The following is a 15,533-nucleotide window of genomic DNA, read 5'->3' as shown; positions in this document are numbered from 1 at the left end:
GGGGGGTGGGGGGAGCGGTGGCTGACCAGGGCTGGCGTTGGAGGCTTACAGAGGTCACCTGAGGGGAATGGAGAGGAGCAGGCCGACATTTGGCCCACATTTAACAACGGTCTCGGGCCTGTGACCTCACCGTTGTGTTGGCTGTCAGGACACGTGAGCCTTGTAAATGTCACTGAGAAGCCCCAGAGGAAGGGCTGCATTTCACAGGTCACACCGTGCTTATGGGCCAAAGGAGAGAAGAGCCTCCTCACGTCACGGGAGGGACTGCTGCTGGCGTGGGATGGAAGGTTTGCGGCGGCACCATAGATGCTTTCAAACGGCCGGCCCAGCCCAGGCGGAAGCGGGTGTCTGCGGAACTGCAGGTCATGCTGCGCGGCCGTGGGGACTCCCACGCTGAGCACGCCTGGGGGAGGGCACACAGGGTTGTTTGATGAAGCGGGAGAGTGGGGAAAGCGTCATGGCTCGTTAGTAGAGTTCGCATGCGACTAAAAATATGTGGACACATTGTTCGATATGCATAAAAGTCAATGTAAAATGTTTGGATGCAAAAGCTTTTGGATCTTTTTGGGAAAATAGAAGATTTCTATCTGGTAATCTAGGGTATTTCTTATCATTACAAAACGTGTGTATTTTATTCATAGGTTTAATCTTGTTTTAAATACAATTCTAACACAGTTAGATCTGGTTTCTTGGTCTAACCCTATTTAAAATAGAGCTCTTAGAGCAGTGGTTCTCAACCTTCCTAATGCCGCGACCCTTTAATACAGTTCCTCATGTTGTGGTGACCCCCAACCATAAAACTATTTTCGTTGCTACTTCATAACTGTGATTTTGCTACTGTTATGAATCATAATGTAAATATCTGATATGCAGGATGTATTTTCATTGTTACAAATTGAACATAAAGCATAGTGATTAATCACAAAAACAATATGTAATTATATATGTGTTTTCCCATGGTCTTAGGCGACTCCTGTGAAAGGGTCATTCGACCCCCCAAAGGGGTTGCGACCCATAGGTTGAGAACTGCTGTCTTAGAGGGAGCTTCTAGAACCTGGCACACCAGCGATAGCAGAAAGTGACAGGGGACAGTCCATCCTGGGGCGGCTGAGAATATAGAGCTTACACGTGTGTCTGAAAACAGCAGAGGTTGAGAGCCATCTGGGCAAACAGCTGCGAGTCTCCAGATTCCGCAGGACAGTTAGAAAAGGCAGGCCACACGGTGGGTGGCGGCGGCCACCGCTCCACCGCGCACAGGGGAAGGCAGGACAGCGAACCCGCTGCTTCTCAGAGTCCCGTTTACAATGACTGCAGTGGAGAAGAGTTGACATTCAAGATGTAAACTCGTTTACCTGGCAATCTCACGTGCCCCGCATGGGCCAGGTAAATGAGGTGTTACCTGTGATTACGTTTCCTAACCTGCTGCCTGCGCGGGCCCTTCCCTCCATCCTCTGTGTGTGTAACTCAGAGCGTGCAGGCTGGCGCACCTGCAGCCGAGAATCAACACTCAGCCTCGCCAGCTCCCTACAGTAATGTTGGTGCCAGGAAGCCCAGCTTTTACTCTGGGCGACCCTACCTAACCGCCTCCTTGGCTCAGGGACAGTTCTCCGGGTGAGACAAGTGCTCACGTTAGAATTCTGAGTGTTGCTTCCTACAGTGGATAGTTCCGAACTCAAGGTCAGAGGGTGATTTGAGAAAGCTTTGTTCGGAAATAAGTGTGTAACTCTCAGTAGTAGGGGAACTGTATCGTTGGGGACATTGCACCCATTTCTTCCAGTCTCTGCCTCCAGGGAGAGACTGGAACAGGCTGTGCAGTTGTGGGTGACCCGCTACACAAACACGGTGTCATCCACAGGCCGGCCTGTGTCAGGGGGTCAGAACCTGGGAAAGCGGCCAGCGGCGATGGTCAGACACCGAGTGCTGACTTCAGAGTTGTTAAACTGAACACAAAAGGTCTCCCTTAGATCACTGATGAAATGCGGTGACTGGTAGTAGCTACTAGTTCATGAATGCTAGCCACATGCCAGGCACTGTTCTTAGCACCTTAGAAGAATTAACTCATGTTACCCTCACAACAGCCCTATCAGGCACATGCTGTCCTTATCCCCATTTTAAAGATGAAGAAGTTGAGGCACAGAGAGATGGGTAACCTCTGCAAGGCTCTGCACCTAGGAAGCGGGAGACCTGGGGTCTGAACCTAGGCTGGCTCCCGAGTGAGTGTTCTTTTTTTTTTTTTTAAATATATTTTATTGATTTTTTACAGAGAGGAAGGGAGAGGGATAGAGAGTTAGAAACATCGATGAGAGAGAAACATCGATCAGCTGCCTCCTGCACATCCCCCACTGGGGATGTGCCCGCAACCCAGGTACATGCCCTTGACCGGGATCGAACCTGGGACCTTTCAGTCCGCAGGTCGACGCTCTATCCACTGAGCCAAACCGGTTTCGGCCCTAGTGAGTGTTCTTAATCACCCCACACCCTGCCTCTTGGCAGCCCGCTGTGGTTGGCACTTTTATCATCATCCCCAGTTTACAGGGGAGGAAAGGGAGACCTGGAGGAGTAAGTAGTAACCCCAAGTTAAGTTGTTCATAAGTAACAGAGCCAGAACTTAAAGTCAAGCCTGACTCAGAAACTTCAACCGTGATGCCCTCCGCCACCCTGGCCTTCCTATTCCTGGCCCTAGCTCAGTGCCGCAACTGACTGGACACTTAGTCATTGTTTGCTCTTGCTATGACACTGACTTACTGAAAGTCAAATCAATCACTAAAGCTTTTTCTAGTAGGATCAGAATTCATTTCACTTACTCCCTTGGACGATGAGAATATTGAGCAGCACCATTAAATACCGGGACCAGTCAATGAACCGAGAGAATGTCCCTGCAGCCTTTGCAGAGCTGTCTGCATTGTGCACAGCAGTGTCGGGGGCCAGCAAAGCTAGAAAGGCAGCAAAGAAGATGCATTTTTAATGCAGAGAGTACAGTCCACCGTAGAGATAAACTGTATGAAGGCAAAATCATGAGGGAGTGACTTGCTTGGGGTCGTTTTCTCTTCCTCCAGTAGATGTCAGATGAGGCAGAGGTGACCGTGGGCCCGAGCCGACCAGGCTCACCCGGAAAGTGGTACCATTAGGCAGATGCAGGGGAGCGTCTCGTTCACCGTGACAGGCCATGGGCTGTTCTCAAGGTGGAGACCCAGGGGAGCACGACAGACACAGCTCCCTCCGCCATGGAGCTCACATCTGATGAGAGAGAGACAGCAAATCAGTGAAGAAGTGACCCGGAACTCCAGACAGGGCCCGTGGTGTGAGAATGAAACAGGCCGCAGCGGCACAGCTGGTGCAAAAGCCCTGAGGCCACCGTGAGGTGAGAGGCCACTGTGGCCCCACCAGAGGAGGAGGGTTGTAGGAAATGAGGTTTGCAGGGTCACCGGGCTGGGGGTTAGATCATTCAGTGGGGGTTAAAGCAGGAGCTAGGCTTGGCTGCTGATTGAGGGTCATAGTTAGACTGTTCCCACTGGAAGGAGGTCACAGTTTGATTCCCAGTCAGCGCACATGCCCAGGTTTTGGGCTCCATCCCCAGTAGGGGGCGTGCAGGAGGCAGCCGATGGATGATTCTCTCTCATCAATGATGTATCCCTCTGTTTCTCCCTCTCCCTTCCTCCCTCTGAAATCAGTTTTTTTAAGAAGAAGAAGAAAACCATGTTTAAACCAGGGGGATGGTGTACTTTGATTGGTGTTTAGACCAGTGTTTCTAAAGCTATGGCAGAAAGCCAGGTTTGTTTTTTACTGTCTGTTGTGGACCAGACCGTTTGTAAATGCGTAATTACCAGGAAACGGCCCGGTGCTGGGATGTCACCCAATACTGAACGGCTGCCACAGCTTCCAAGCAGGGCTGCTCCTTTCCGTCATCCCCGCTCCGACTGGGAAGACCCGAGGTGCATCAGTGTGCGGCTGTGCCCCCAGGAGCACCGAGTAGGGGCTTGTCGGGCTGCCGTGTAGAGAAGAAAGGGACCATACATAGATGTAGGGTCATCCCCTTTCGTTGCAGACAATAGCGTGCGTTCCTGCTAGTTTAACCGAAGGGTTTTATTATGTGGGACGGAGCTGACAGAATTGTGGGGAGGGGCGTGGGTGTGGGGGGTGGCGGGGGAAGCGGCTGAAGCAACAGCCTCCAGGGTGAGCCTCTGGGAAGTAGCTTCCCAAGCGATTGCCCTGGGCTGCCCGAGGCCCCAGCCCCTGCTGCAGGGTCCGGAGCTGCCTCCCCACGATCCCCACGATCCGCACCCTCAGGGCCTCTTCCTTCCCCTCCTCTCCTCAGCCCGTGGCCGGGGCCTAAGGGTCTTTCACGAGTGGGTCAGACCACATCTGGAGCCCCACAGGAGGCATGTCATTTGGCTTTCTAGTCTGGCGTGCTAGACGGTGGATGGAATGGGTCTGTGGGGTGTGCCAGGGGGAGAGGGGTGAGGAGGGGGCACTTGGGAGGAATTTTCGGGGAGCTCCCATCAGTGAGTGAGTGACAGGGTGAATGGAGACTTGGCGGGAACCTGGTCTGTTCATTCGGGTGCCCTCCGTGGTGGGAAAGGCTGTTCTGGAACATCCGGAGGAGGGAGGCACGGTGCTCACCTGATCAGAGAGGCACCTGCTCTTTGCCTGCACTGCATGTGATCCTGCCTCCTGTTTAACTGTCAGTGACTCCCTCTGAATGGCTGGTTAGTTGTGCCCTCGCCCCTCGCCCCTCGCCCTGGCTCCTTCACCTCCGCCCGTGCTCTGGTGGGTCCCCTGCTTGCCTGACACAGACCTGCTGCTCCACTGGGTGTCCGACTGCGCTGGAGTGTTAGCTCTCTGGCCTCCAGGAAGTGGGGTCCTGGCGGCTCTGTCATTGGTGTCCCCAGATGTCCATCATACACCTGGATGATTGCTGGGATCCAACCCCAGCAGGTCCAGGAGTCCCCAAAGGTTTGGACGGAGTTGGTGAAGAAGAAATGACACGGAGAGAGCGTTCAGTTGATCAGCAGCCTTGCCAGGATCTCCAGCCAAGTTCTGGTTATGATCTCCAGCCAGGTTCTGTGTCCATGTTCTCTTGCTAGGTTCTCCAGCCAGGTTCTCCAGGTTCTCCAGTCAGGCTCTGTCACCAGGTTCTAGTCAGGTTCTCTTGCCATGTTCTATCCAGGTTCTGTAGCCAGGTTGTCTCTTGTTTCTTCAGCCAGGTTCTCTCCAGATTCTCCTGCCATGTTCAGTCGCCAAGTTCTGTCCAGGATCTTTTGCCATGTTCCGTCTCTAGGTTCTGTGTTTAGGTTCTTCATCTAAGTTCTGAGTCCTGTTGTCTTGTTCCATCTGTATTTATACCAGTTGATTCCAATCCTATCAATCTCTATTCCAAAGGTTAGGGCGTTTCTTATCTCCATTCCAGGGAGTAAAGATTATATAGCTTAAGCATGATTGTTCGTAGTTAAAGTGATTAATTACCTGCCTGGCACTTAGTTAAGAGGTTTTATTCCCTCCCTTACTTCAGGGGAAAATCCCTACCTGGGGAAACAACCTTTCTCGGAGAAGTGACCTTGGTTAAAACACATAGCATCAAGAAGGTGAGCAAACATATTAAGAACAGTATGCCATATACGCCAGGTCCCTTGAAACAGCAAGGATGGACTGGCTCCCGGCAGATGATGTTTGGACATTGAGGGTCATGGTTAGACTGTTCCCACTGGAAGAAGTCACGCCGTTCTGCTCGTTCACCTGCAGAGGAAGGAGTGTGTTGTAAAACCCCAGGTCTCGTGCAGAAAGCTGTCAGGCTCCATCCAGGGAGGTGGGACCAGCTAAACTCTGGTTGCCGAAGCCATGCAGTCCCCAGGCCACATGGTCTCCTCCTCCTCTCTTGGCAGACATGGCCCCCCAGACCCTGAGACCCTCCATTGTCAGCAGACGGGCCTGTGTGGAAATCCCAGTCACGGGCCGCCTTGTGGAGCCTGGGCTGTAGCAGGCCCAGTGGGCTGGCCTGGGTCATCTTAGGGTTATATCTTTAGAGGCTGTGGGTGGGGCGGGCATTCTGAAATAAATCCACATTGCTGGGGAATGAACCAGGTGGGGAAAGGTAAAACCAGCTTGCTGTAACCGTGACCGTAGCTACAGTTCATTTCCATGGGCAGCTCAGGCCGTGCGCTGGTTACCACGCAGCCGCTAACTGTTCTGCCTGGTGTGACTGTGTCAGACTAGTTCGGTTGTGTGTTTCTATTTAATCAAATCTGACCCGCTGGTTGTACGATGAACTCCGCTGTTTTTAATGAACCAAGAGAGAAAAACCGTGCCAATTCAGCTCTGACACGTAGCATTCTCATCGCTTAGCGATCAGAGTTTTTTGTTGTTTTGTTTTGTTTTGTTTTACAGAGAGGAAGGGAGAGGGATAGAGAGTTAGAAACATCGAGGAGAGAGAAACATCCATCAGCTGCCTCCTGCACACTCCCCACTGGGGATGTGCCCGCATCCAAGGCACATGCCCTTGACTGGAATTGAACCTGGGACCCTGCAGTCCGCAGGCCGATGCTCTATCCACTGAGCCAAACCGGTCAGGGCAGCGATGGGAGTTTTATCGAGGTTAGAAGAGAGCCCTTTGGGGTCTATTAGGTGGTTCCCGTGTCCCTGTGTGCAGGTGTACACAGGAAAGTCGGGTGAGGTTGGCCTGTCCGGGGCTCCTCACACTTCCCGAGAAGCAGAGCGATGGTGGCTTTGCCTTCCTTAATGTCAGTCTGCGTTCAGAGTGTGAGCGGCGTCACTATTTTGTCCCCGGAATTCTCTTCCAAGCCAGTGACACCTTCTCGGGGTTTCAATGCTGGTGCCTTGGGGGAGCGGTCTGGCACTGTTGCCGCAGCACAGACCTCCCACACGGCGGAGCAGCACACTGGCCAGAGCAAGCGCCCTGCCCGTGCCCGGGGTGACGAGAGGTCCGTCAGACGCTTTAATGGGGGTGACCAGTTCCAACTCTGAGGGCTGCTGTGAGAGTCCAATAAAACATGTGCTAAGAGCTAAGAGCAGTGCCTGACTCACTGCCTTCAACAAACATCGACAGCTGTTATTATTTGACAGTTAACAGTGGATCCAACTCCACTTTAGAGGCGAGGAAGTGGAATTTCAAAGAAGTGATACAGCACCTGCCTAAGATGAGCAGCTTCAAGGAGCGGAACTGGGAGGACCCCGTCCATGAGTGTGGCCATGGTTGCTGAGAGTGGTGCCGGTCACAGCTCAGGCTCCTCGCTGAGTCGAACGTCTCACCTGCTACCCTCTGCCAGTCCAGACCGCTAACCACTCGCAGAACAGGGGCCATGATGCAAGGCCCTCCTGTGCAAAGCACCGCGTGGTGCCGTGGGACACGGCCTCTGGGCCATTTGGCTGTGTCATGGTGGACCCAGTGTGCACCTTTAAGACTGGCCCGCAAAGCCAGGCACAGGCCTGGGGACTGGGCCCCCTGTGGGAAGGGGGAGTGTGATTGGCCTGTCACAGTGCAGGCTGCACTGGCAAACACATTTCCTCAGTGAGGCCTGACAGCAAAGCCGTAGTTTAGCATTGTGTTCACATTACTAGAGCCGTACCTGACATTCTTTAGACTCTTGATGAGAAAAGTAGTAAACATTAACTTGGAAAAGCTCACCTGGTCAGGATAGCTGAAACAGACAAGGCGCCCGTCTCCGTCCATCAGTAGCTTCGCTCCATCCGGCAGGGATTCTCCAGGGAGGGGAGGCGCCAGGGCTGCGTGTGGATGGGGTCCCCAGGAGGAAAGGGAGGGGGTCCCTGAAGAGGGCTCCTCCACTGGGACTGCAGGCAGTGGAGAACGCAGGGCCAGAAAGGTCTCCCTGGACTGAAACAGCTGCACTTCTGTCAGCCTGTGATCTCGCCCCTTTGAAGTGGAAAGCTGCATCCAGCAGGGTCCCAGGGAAACTCCGAGTTTAGGGTTTACCGGTGACTCCTGCTGGCCCCCCGACAGCAGTTGGAAGGAGGGTCCTGGAGGAAGGTTTATGATTCTCACCTGACGCAGTTCCTGCCACGGTTGGAACGCGAGCACCCGGATTCCTGTGAGCTCATCCCCATGGGTGGAATTCTGAAAAAGGTACAGAGTGTAGGTACACTCTGTGTTTCCTGTAAAACGGCTCCAGGTCATTTCTCATAGGAAGTTCGGTTTTCACATACTATTAAGTAAAAACAAATTCTGCTTTTTATTTCAAAAAAGAGTCCCAGGACCATTAGTAACCATATTTGGTTGTTTCCTTGATTGTACAGGGAGAAGACATCCATTATCAGAAAAAAAAGTTGTGCACTATATGTACCAGCTATGCAGGGCCCTCGATCATATGCACAGGTACGCTCCGGAGACGCGGCAGCTCCAGGGTAATGGGGTGTATTAACAGTCATTAGGAATGCAATGTAAAGGCATGTGAATGAATGAGGTACAATTAATTCTATCCTTCCTTTTATATTGAATGCAGAAATGGAATATTTCACAGAGATGTAAAACCAGAAAATATATTAATAAAGGTAAGGGCTTTTATACAAAACGTTGATATCAGAATAAAGGTAGAATGTAAAACTTTTAAAATATATATATTTTTATTGATTTCAGAGAAGAAGGGAGAGGGAGAGAGAGAGAGAAACATCAATAATGAGAGAGAATCATTGAGCCAGCAACCCGGGCATGTGCCCTTGACCAGAATTGAACCCGGGACCCTTCAGTCCCCAGGCTGATGCTCTGTCCATGAGCCACACTGGCCAGGGCTAGAATGTAAGATTTTTCACTGATGCTTTTAGTCCCAGTAACTGGAGACCAGGCTTGCAATAGGATTTTTCTCCTCATGCAGCTTGGAAAAGTGGTTTATTTAATAAATGTCATCAATAGAGCCGTACATCTGGAAGGAAATAATTGTAGGTACTCTCCTCAGACTATGTACAAAAACAAACTTCATTCCCATGATCACTGCAAATACTCGAAATAGAAAAGTGGGAGAATCAGGATTCGGGCAGGTCTGTTTCCCTCCAAAGCCTCTAAACCAGTGATGGCGAACCTTTTGAGCTCGGCATGTCAGCATTTTGAAAAACCCTAACTTAACTCTGGAGCCGTGTCACATAGAGAAATTTTTTGATATTTGCAACCATAGTAAAACAAACACTTATATTTTTGATATTTATTTTATATATTTAAATGCCACTTAACAAAGAAAAATCAACCAAAAAAATGAGTTCGCGTGTCACCTCTGACACGCGTGTCATAGGTTCGCCATCACTGCTACACCATCCTCACAAATCCAGTTGATGGACAAGCCCATCACCCCCACAGTGTCCTCCTGCCCCGTCCCCTGGCAGAGTGACGGACTTTCTGTTGTTAAAGAATTAGTGTGTGTTTTCTAGAATGTTCTAGAAATGGAGTTAGGTAGCATGTATTCTTTTTTGGTCTGGCTTATTTCACTTTGAAATCGTCCCACAGTTGTTAGGTGTTCTTTTCTGTTTTTCCGTTCTTTTTTCTCTGCCTTCAATTTGGGTTGTTTCTGTTGGCCTGTCCCCCAGCTCCCTGAGTCTCTCCCTGGCTGTGTTTGGTCTTTCGGTGAGCCCAGCACAGACATTTTTTATTTCGGCTAATTTTATTAAATTTCTAGTGTTTCCTTGTGATTTGTTCTTAGAGCTTCCATCTCTCTGCCGACATTTCCCACCTGAACTTGTATGTTGTCTATTTTTTCCATTAGAGCCCTTCACAGTCAAATCACGGTTATTTTATTTTTTAAATATCTTTTTATTGATTTCAGAAAGGAAGGGAGAGGAAGAGAGATATAGAAACCTCAATGATGAGAGAAAATCATTGATCGGCTGCCTCCTGCATGCCTCCCACGGGGGATCGAGCCCGCAACCTGGGCATGCCCGAGGCTGCAGTCATTGGCAGCATGTATTTTGTCACCTGAACGTGAGGGGTGAAGAAAATGGAAGGAATATCCCGAAACCCGTCTCCCTGGTCTGTCTGACTTGCCCGAGTGGCGCTGGGGCTCCTGACTGTGGTGTGCGACTCGCTCGTAGACTCACCCTGGGACTTAGCTTTTCCCAGGACCTGCAGACATTGGGAAACGGTTGTGAAACATGTTCCCCTGAATAGAAGCACCACTTCCTCACCTGTCAGGGGCAGGCTTAGGGTATTTTACAAGCCAGGTTAGATGCTAGTCGTTTTCCCGTTAGTGCGTAAACATTTGAGATGGCTTATATTACAACGGCGACTCCATGAGACGTCGTTTGTCCCCTCTTTTCTCCCCCTGCAGCAGGATGTCCTGAAATTAGGGGACTTCGGGTCCTGCCGGAGTGTCTATTCTAAGCAGCCGTACACAGAATACATCTCCACCCGCTGGTACCGGGCCCCCGAGTGCCTCCTCACCGACGGCTTCTACAGCCACAAGATGGACCTGTGGAGCGCGGGCTGTGTCTTCTACGAGATCACCAGGTAGAGCCGCGCGGCTCGTGTCCACAGGCCGCTCGGGCCAGTGCACGTCTGTGTACACGTGCTGACGCGGCCACACGGCAGGCCTCACGCCAGGCCCTTCCTTCACAGCACGATTCCTCAGTCATCCTGAGGCTGTGACTGCTTTGAACTTAACAGAATGTGTTTTGTCAACACTTTTCCTTCCTTGCTGGTGATGGGGAACAGAACACGCACAGCCCAGCCTGGGCCTCTGCTTTCAGCTTCATCAGTGAAATGATCGATCACCAAGCTAGGAACCGAGTGGGAACGTGCTTACTGCCACCTGTGGGGCCCGCCGGCAGGGGACAGGGTGTGGGGGTGGGTGGGGGTGAGCATGGCCCGGCCCTGCCCTGGAGGTGCAGGTGTATCCAGCAGGATTCTCTGGCCACCTGGCAGCGTCCCAGTCCTCACCATCCTCCAGCCCCATGCCCCGCCTTCGGGCTTCACCACTGGGGGCGGCGTGGCCTGGGAAGAAGGGAGGAGGTGAGGCGGGTATGGGGGGAAGCAGCCCTCGCAGAGGGTGGGCACCCCCAGGCTCACAGTGCGTTGTTAAGGACCGGGGTGCATTTAATGTCTGGGTGATGCATCAGACGGAGAGCCCAGCATAGGCAGGGACCCAGGTCTGCTCCCACCTGCTCAGCTGACGGCTTCATGAATGCAGGCATGTGTTCACACCGTTCTAGATCATTCATATTAATAATTGTTAGTTTTTGAAAACTGAGTTGCGATTTCACTGACGCTGAAAGTGCCAGCAGACCACGTGTTCTCTGGTGCTAATTCAATGCCATGAATTAATTTGGGAGGACGTTACAGGACTCCGGGGTGGGGAACGGCCAGGATGAAGAGGACTGTCCTAACCACAGCCCCTGTCACCTTCTTCCAGTCTGCAGCCCCTCTTCCCTGGAGCCAATGAGCTGGACCAGATCTCAAAAATCCATGACATCATGGGCACACCTGCTGCGAAGACCCTCACCAAGTTCAAACAGTAAGTGCCCCGTGCTCCCAAGAGCCCCGTGTGGCCTTGTCCCCCTGCCAGGGCTGGCAGCACGGAGGTGACTGAGGGTGGGGCCAGGCTGCCCTCTGTTGCCGGTGCAGCCCTCAGTCCTTGGGGCCCCGTGGGGGTCCGAGAGGGATGGTCTCCCTCCAGCATCACACAACAGTCCTCCCGTCTTGCCGAGGCCTGGCAGTGAGGTTCTGTCGCTGAATATTTACACTCCTGCACAGCACGTGGAGGCCTTTGGGTGAGCGAGGTTCCCCGGCACCGGCTCCGTGCGGGGAGGACGTGGAGCAGCCGCTCCAGCACTGCCCCACACGGACACCCGACCGTTAGGATTGTGTGCTGGTCAAAGATGAAGCCCAGCGGGGGGTGGGCTCCCAGGGAGGCCCCGTGGGCTGTGGGTGGCAGCGCCCAGCAGCTGCAAGACCTGGGAAGGCGAGGCGACAACTGTTTGGGATTCTTCTTCTTTTTTAAACTTTACTCCCTTCTTCTCAGCTGGAAACGTGACGTCAGTCTCTGACGAAGAGTACTTTTCTCCATTTACAGCGTAACAGGTTTCACCACCACCACCTTTCTTTAAGTCTGAGACCTGAGAGCAGTTTGCGGGTCACAGCACAGCTGAGGGGAAAGGACAGAGGTTCCCATATAGCGCTTGCCCTGCACGCACAGCCTCCCCGCCGTCGGCACCAGAGAGGCGCATCTGTTAGAATGATGGGCCGCATTGACCTGACCCGGCATTGTCCCCCGAGGTCCACGGTTCCCACGAGGGGCCACTCTTGGGAGGTACCATCTGTGGGTTTGGACCCTGTGTATTCTGCCCCTTTAAGTCACAGACTGTTCCCCCAGTGCAGGTCCCTGTAGAGTCGTGACAATGGCATGATCATTTATTATCATTGGGCTTTTAATACAGGTCGAGAGCTATGAGTTTTGATTTTCCTTTTAAAAAGGGATCAGGAATACCTCTACAGACAGCCAATCTGTCCCCGCAATGCCTCTCCCTCCTGCACGCCATGGTGGCCTATGATCCCGACGAGAGAATCACTGCCCACCAGGCCCTGCAACACCCCTATTTCCAAGAACAGAGGTGGGTGGTCTGGATGACTGGGGGCAGGTGCTGGCTGCTGAGACGGGGGTGGGGGGATGCGGTGGACTGCCCAGCGGGGTCCCTGGGCAGCTCTCTCTGTCCTTTTCTGGAATATCTCCCAGAAGGGGCTGTTAGCGGCGCCATGGCAGGGCATGGGAGGGCTCTGTTAAGACTGCGGGAGCCCACCCGCCCCATTGTAAACGCTGAACTGCTGTAAGGTCTGAGCACGTGGGCGTACCTGATCTGGAAGTACATGCTCTGAGCTGTCCGACTCCACACCTCTGTCCACTCCTGCGTGTGACCATGGAGATGACATCTGACCCAAACCTTAAAGCTGGGGCAGGGATGGGGGCCTGGGGCAGGGGAAAAAAAAGAAAAAAGTCCTCAGATAGTTTACATGGAAAGTAGAGCGGTGACCGCCGTGGCGAGCACCTCTGGAGACAGGGACAGCAGCTGTGCGCGGGTTCTCAGTGGGGCGCCCGTCTTCCCCCTTGTAGGGTCGCGGAGAAGCAGGCTCGGGGCAGCCACAGAAAAGCGGCACCGGAACTGCTCAGTAACAAGTGGCAGATTTCCAAGGAGGGCGGCAAGCAGGTATGGCGGGAGCAGTGAGCAGCGGGGTGGGGGGTGCGGTGGGGGGTTGGCTTGCAGTAGATTACACACCCCAGGTGGCTGGTGTCTGAGGGGAACCCCCCTGCGAGGGCTCCGCTGCCCCACCCTTCCTGTCCCTCTAGCTAAGGGTCAAGGACAACATCTGTGAGCAGGCCAGACGAGGGCGCTGAGGTTCCTCCAGCCCAGGGGTCACTCCCTGTGCCCTCAGACCCACCCAGCGGGGGGCACAGAGCGCAAACCGGGCCCAGGTGACCCAGCTTGCCAGTGATCACCCAGAGCATGCCGTCTGCTCGGCCAGAGCCATGAGCCCCTCGGGCGCCAGACGAGCTCCACCCCGTCCACCCCGTCACAGAGATAGTCTCTCACAGCGGCTTAGAAACGACAGCCTCACTTGGCAGCACCTTCATCTTCTCTCCACGTGCCGTGTGCTCAGCCCCAGTCCTGCCAGTCATTCAGCGTCATGTCCACTTGTCCCTGCTTTCACTGTGTGTCACTATGAGCTGGGGTGGGGACGCATGTGCACCTGCAGCCAGGCTGCTTTCCAGACTCTGGGTGTCCCGTCCCACCTCCCAGTCTGCCCAGCCCACACGTGTCTGTGAGGCCACAGAGCAAGCGCTGTAGGCTTTGCAACCATAAGGTCTCGTCACAGCTGCCCGCATGGACGATGCTTAAAGGAATGGTGGGGCTGTGTTCCCATAAAACTGTGGATGTTGAAATTTGAATTCCATGTAATTTTCACATGCCACGAAAGCATTGTCAACTACGAAAGAGGTGAAAGCCATTCTGAGTTCCCAGCCGCACAAAAGCAGGAGGCAGCAGGTTTGGCTGACCTGGGGAGCCGGCAGTGGGCACCCCTACGGCCTTGGCTCAGCCCCAGTGCGGGCCAGCCAGCCCCGGGGCTGCACCAGGGCTCAGACCCACACGCACCAGCCTGAGGTGCGGACCCCTTGCCTCTGGGTGTGGGGCCACCTCACTTTGGGGTGGTCAGGTCACCTGTTGTCTAGTCGCATCTCATGGTCAAGAAGTTCTTTAGGCAGAAGTGGCACCAAAGAGCCTTCTGTTTCTCTGACTTCTGTGGAGACACCACCCATGTGCTCAGCTGACCTGTGTTTTGTTTCAAGAAACAGCCCCTGAAGCAGGAGGAGAGCCGGCCCCGGAGACAGGGCCCGGCCTACCTGATGGAGCTGCCGCAGCTGAAGCTGTCCGGGGCCACCAAGCTCTCGTACTCCAGCCCCGCGCTGCACTCGGTGTTCAGACCTGGAGCGAGCGGGAAGGTGCCGGTGCTGAGACCCCTGAAGTGTGGGGGCGCAAACCAGAAGGTAGCGCCTTACTAGCTCCCCTCAGCGCTGCTGCCGCCGCCGTCCTGGCCTCCACTGAACGTCTGTCATTTTCTCTCCAGACAGATGCACAGAAGGAGCTCAAGCCTAACCTGAAGCAGTACCACCTGCCCACGATAGAAAGGAAAGGCGGGGGATACTGAGCGGCGCGTCCAGCTCGCCTCGGAGCGTCGGTGCGGCTCAGGCCTCCGAGCCCCGGTCAGAGCGCAGCCCGCACGCCAGCGCCACAGCCCCGCTGCTCGCATCCTGAAGGCGCCGAGCTGTATGTTCCGCTCTAATACACGCGTAAACCACCTCCCTCGAAGGTGCCATTTCACTTTTGTAGCCAAGACTTCGGGACAGGAAGGAAATCTTTTGTATTTTTATATGACTCCAATCTGAAGTTAGAGTTTATATTTGTTATTTAGGCTTGGCTTCCCCGCGGGCTCTGCGTGGGCTTCCAGCACATCGCCAAGAGCATGTAGCACGTGACTGCGTGAGGATACGTGACTTTCATTAAAGAATAGCCCTCGTCACAGTATTTCCTTGTGATACCATTTGCGCTGAATGTGTCACCACCCAGTCCTTGTTTTAGCTTTTGTGAACAGATGGGGGATTGATCTTGGGAAGACTTGGGTGCGGCTTGATCTTGTTTCACTGGGGAAGCCGCGAGAGGAAGCCCAGGGCTGTGCCCAGTGCCCTGGTGCCGCCCAGGGAGCCGCAGCTGGCGCGGTGGTGCTGGGCACGTGGGCAGGCTTCCCCGTGGCCACAGCGTCTGAGCTCCTGAGGCCCAGCTGGCTCCCATGAGAGAGAACGCCGCTTCCTGATGGTTTGGTTGGGAGCACTGAGCTTAGTGTCTAGGGCGCCAACAACAAGCTGGGCACCGAAGAACCTGTTCCTGTGGAGGGGGTGCTGCAGACGCCGTGGCGCTGGAGAGCAGGGTGTGGGCCCGGCCGCCGGCAGAGCAAAGACCCTGTGGAGCCCCCGTTTTGTTCATTGTAACCTAATCATTGAGTGTTCCTTCTTCTCATCTTCTCCAACTCACATTTA

The 15,533-nt window shown here is 53.8% G+C and overlaps 1 protein-coding gene across 1 annotated transcript in view; it reads left to right on the top strand.

The window, feature by feature from the left end:
• Positions 1–15,024, top strand: part of MOK (MOK protein kinase) — a 31,318-nt gene extending 16,294 nt beyond the window's left edge. The window contains exons 5-12 of the mRNA XM_006766637.2: positions 8,266–8,344; positions 8,472–8,520; positions 10,281–10,459; positions 11,361–11,462; positions 12,385–12,558; positions 13,056–13,149; positions 14,289–14,486; positions 14,567–15,024. Coding sequence (XP_006766700.1) covers positions 8,266–8,344; positions 8,472–8,520; positions 10,281–10,459; positions 11,361–11,462; positions 12,385–12,558; positions 13,056–13,149; positions 14,289–14,486; positions 14,567–14,647 — 956 coding nt within the window. The 3' untranslated portion in view covers positions 14,648–15,024. The remainder of the gene's footprint in view (positions 1–8,265; positions 8,345–8,471; positions 8,521–10,280; positions 10,460–11,360; positions 11,463–12,384; positions 12,559–13,055; positions 13,150–14,288; positions 14,487–14,566) is intronic.
• Positions 15,025–15,533: the final 509 nt, after the last annotated feature.

Source organism: Myotis davidii, unplaced genomic scaffold, assembly GCF_000327345.1.
Source record: "Myotis davidii unplaced genomic scaffold, ASM32734v1 scaffold60, whole genome shotgun sequence".
Lineage (NCBI taxonomy): Eukaryota > Metazoa > Chordata > Mammalia > Chiroptera > Vespertilionidae > Myotis > Myotis davidii.
The sequence above is the reverse complement of the archived record's forward strand: the minus strand, read 5'-3'. Positions and strand labels throughout refer to the sequence as shown.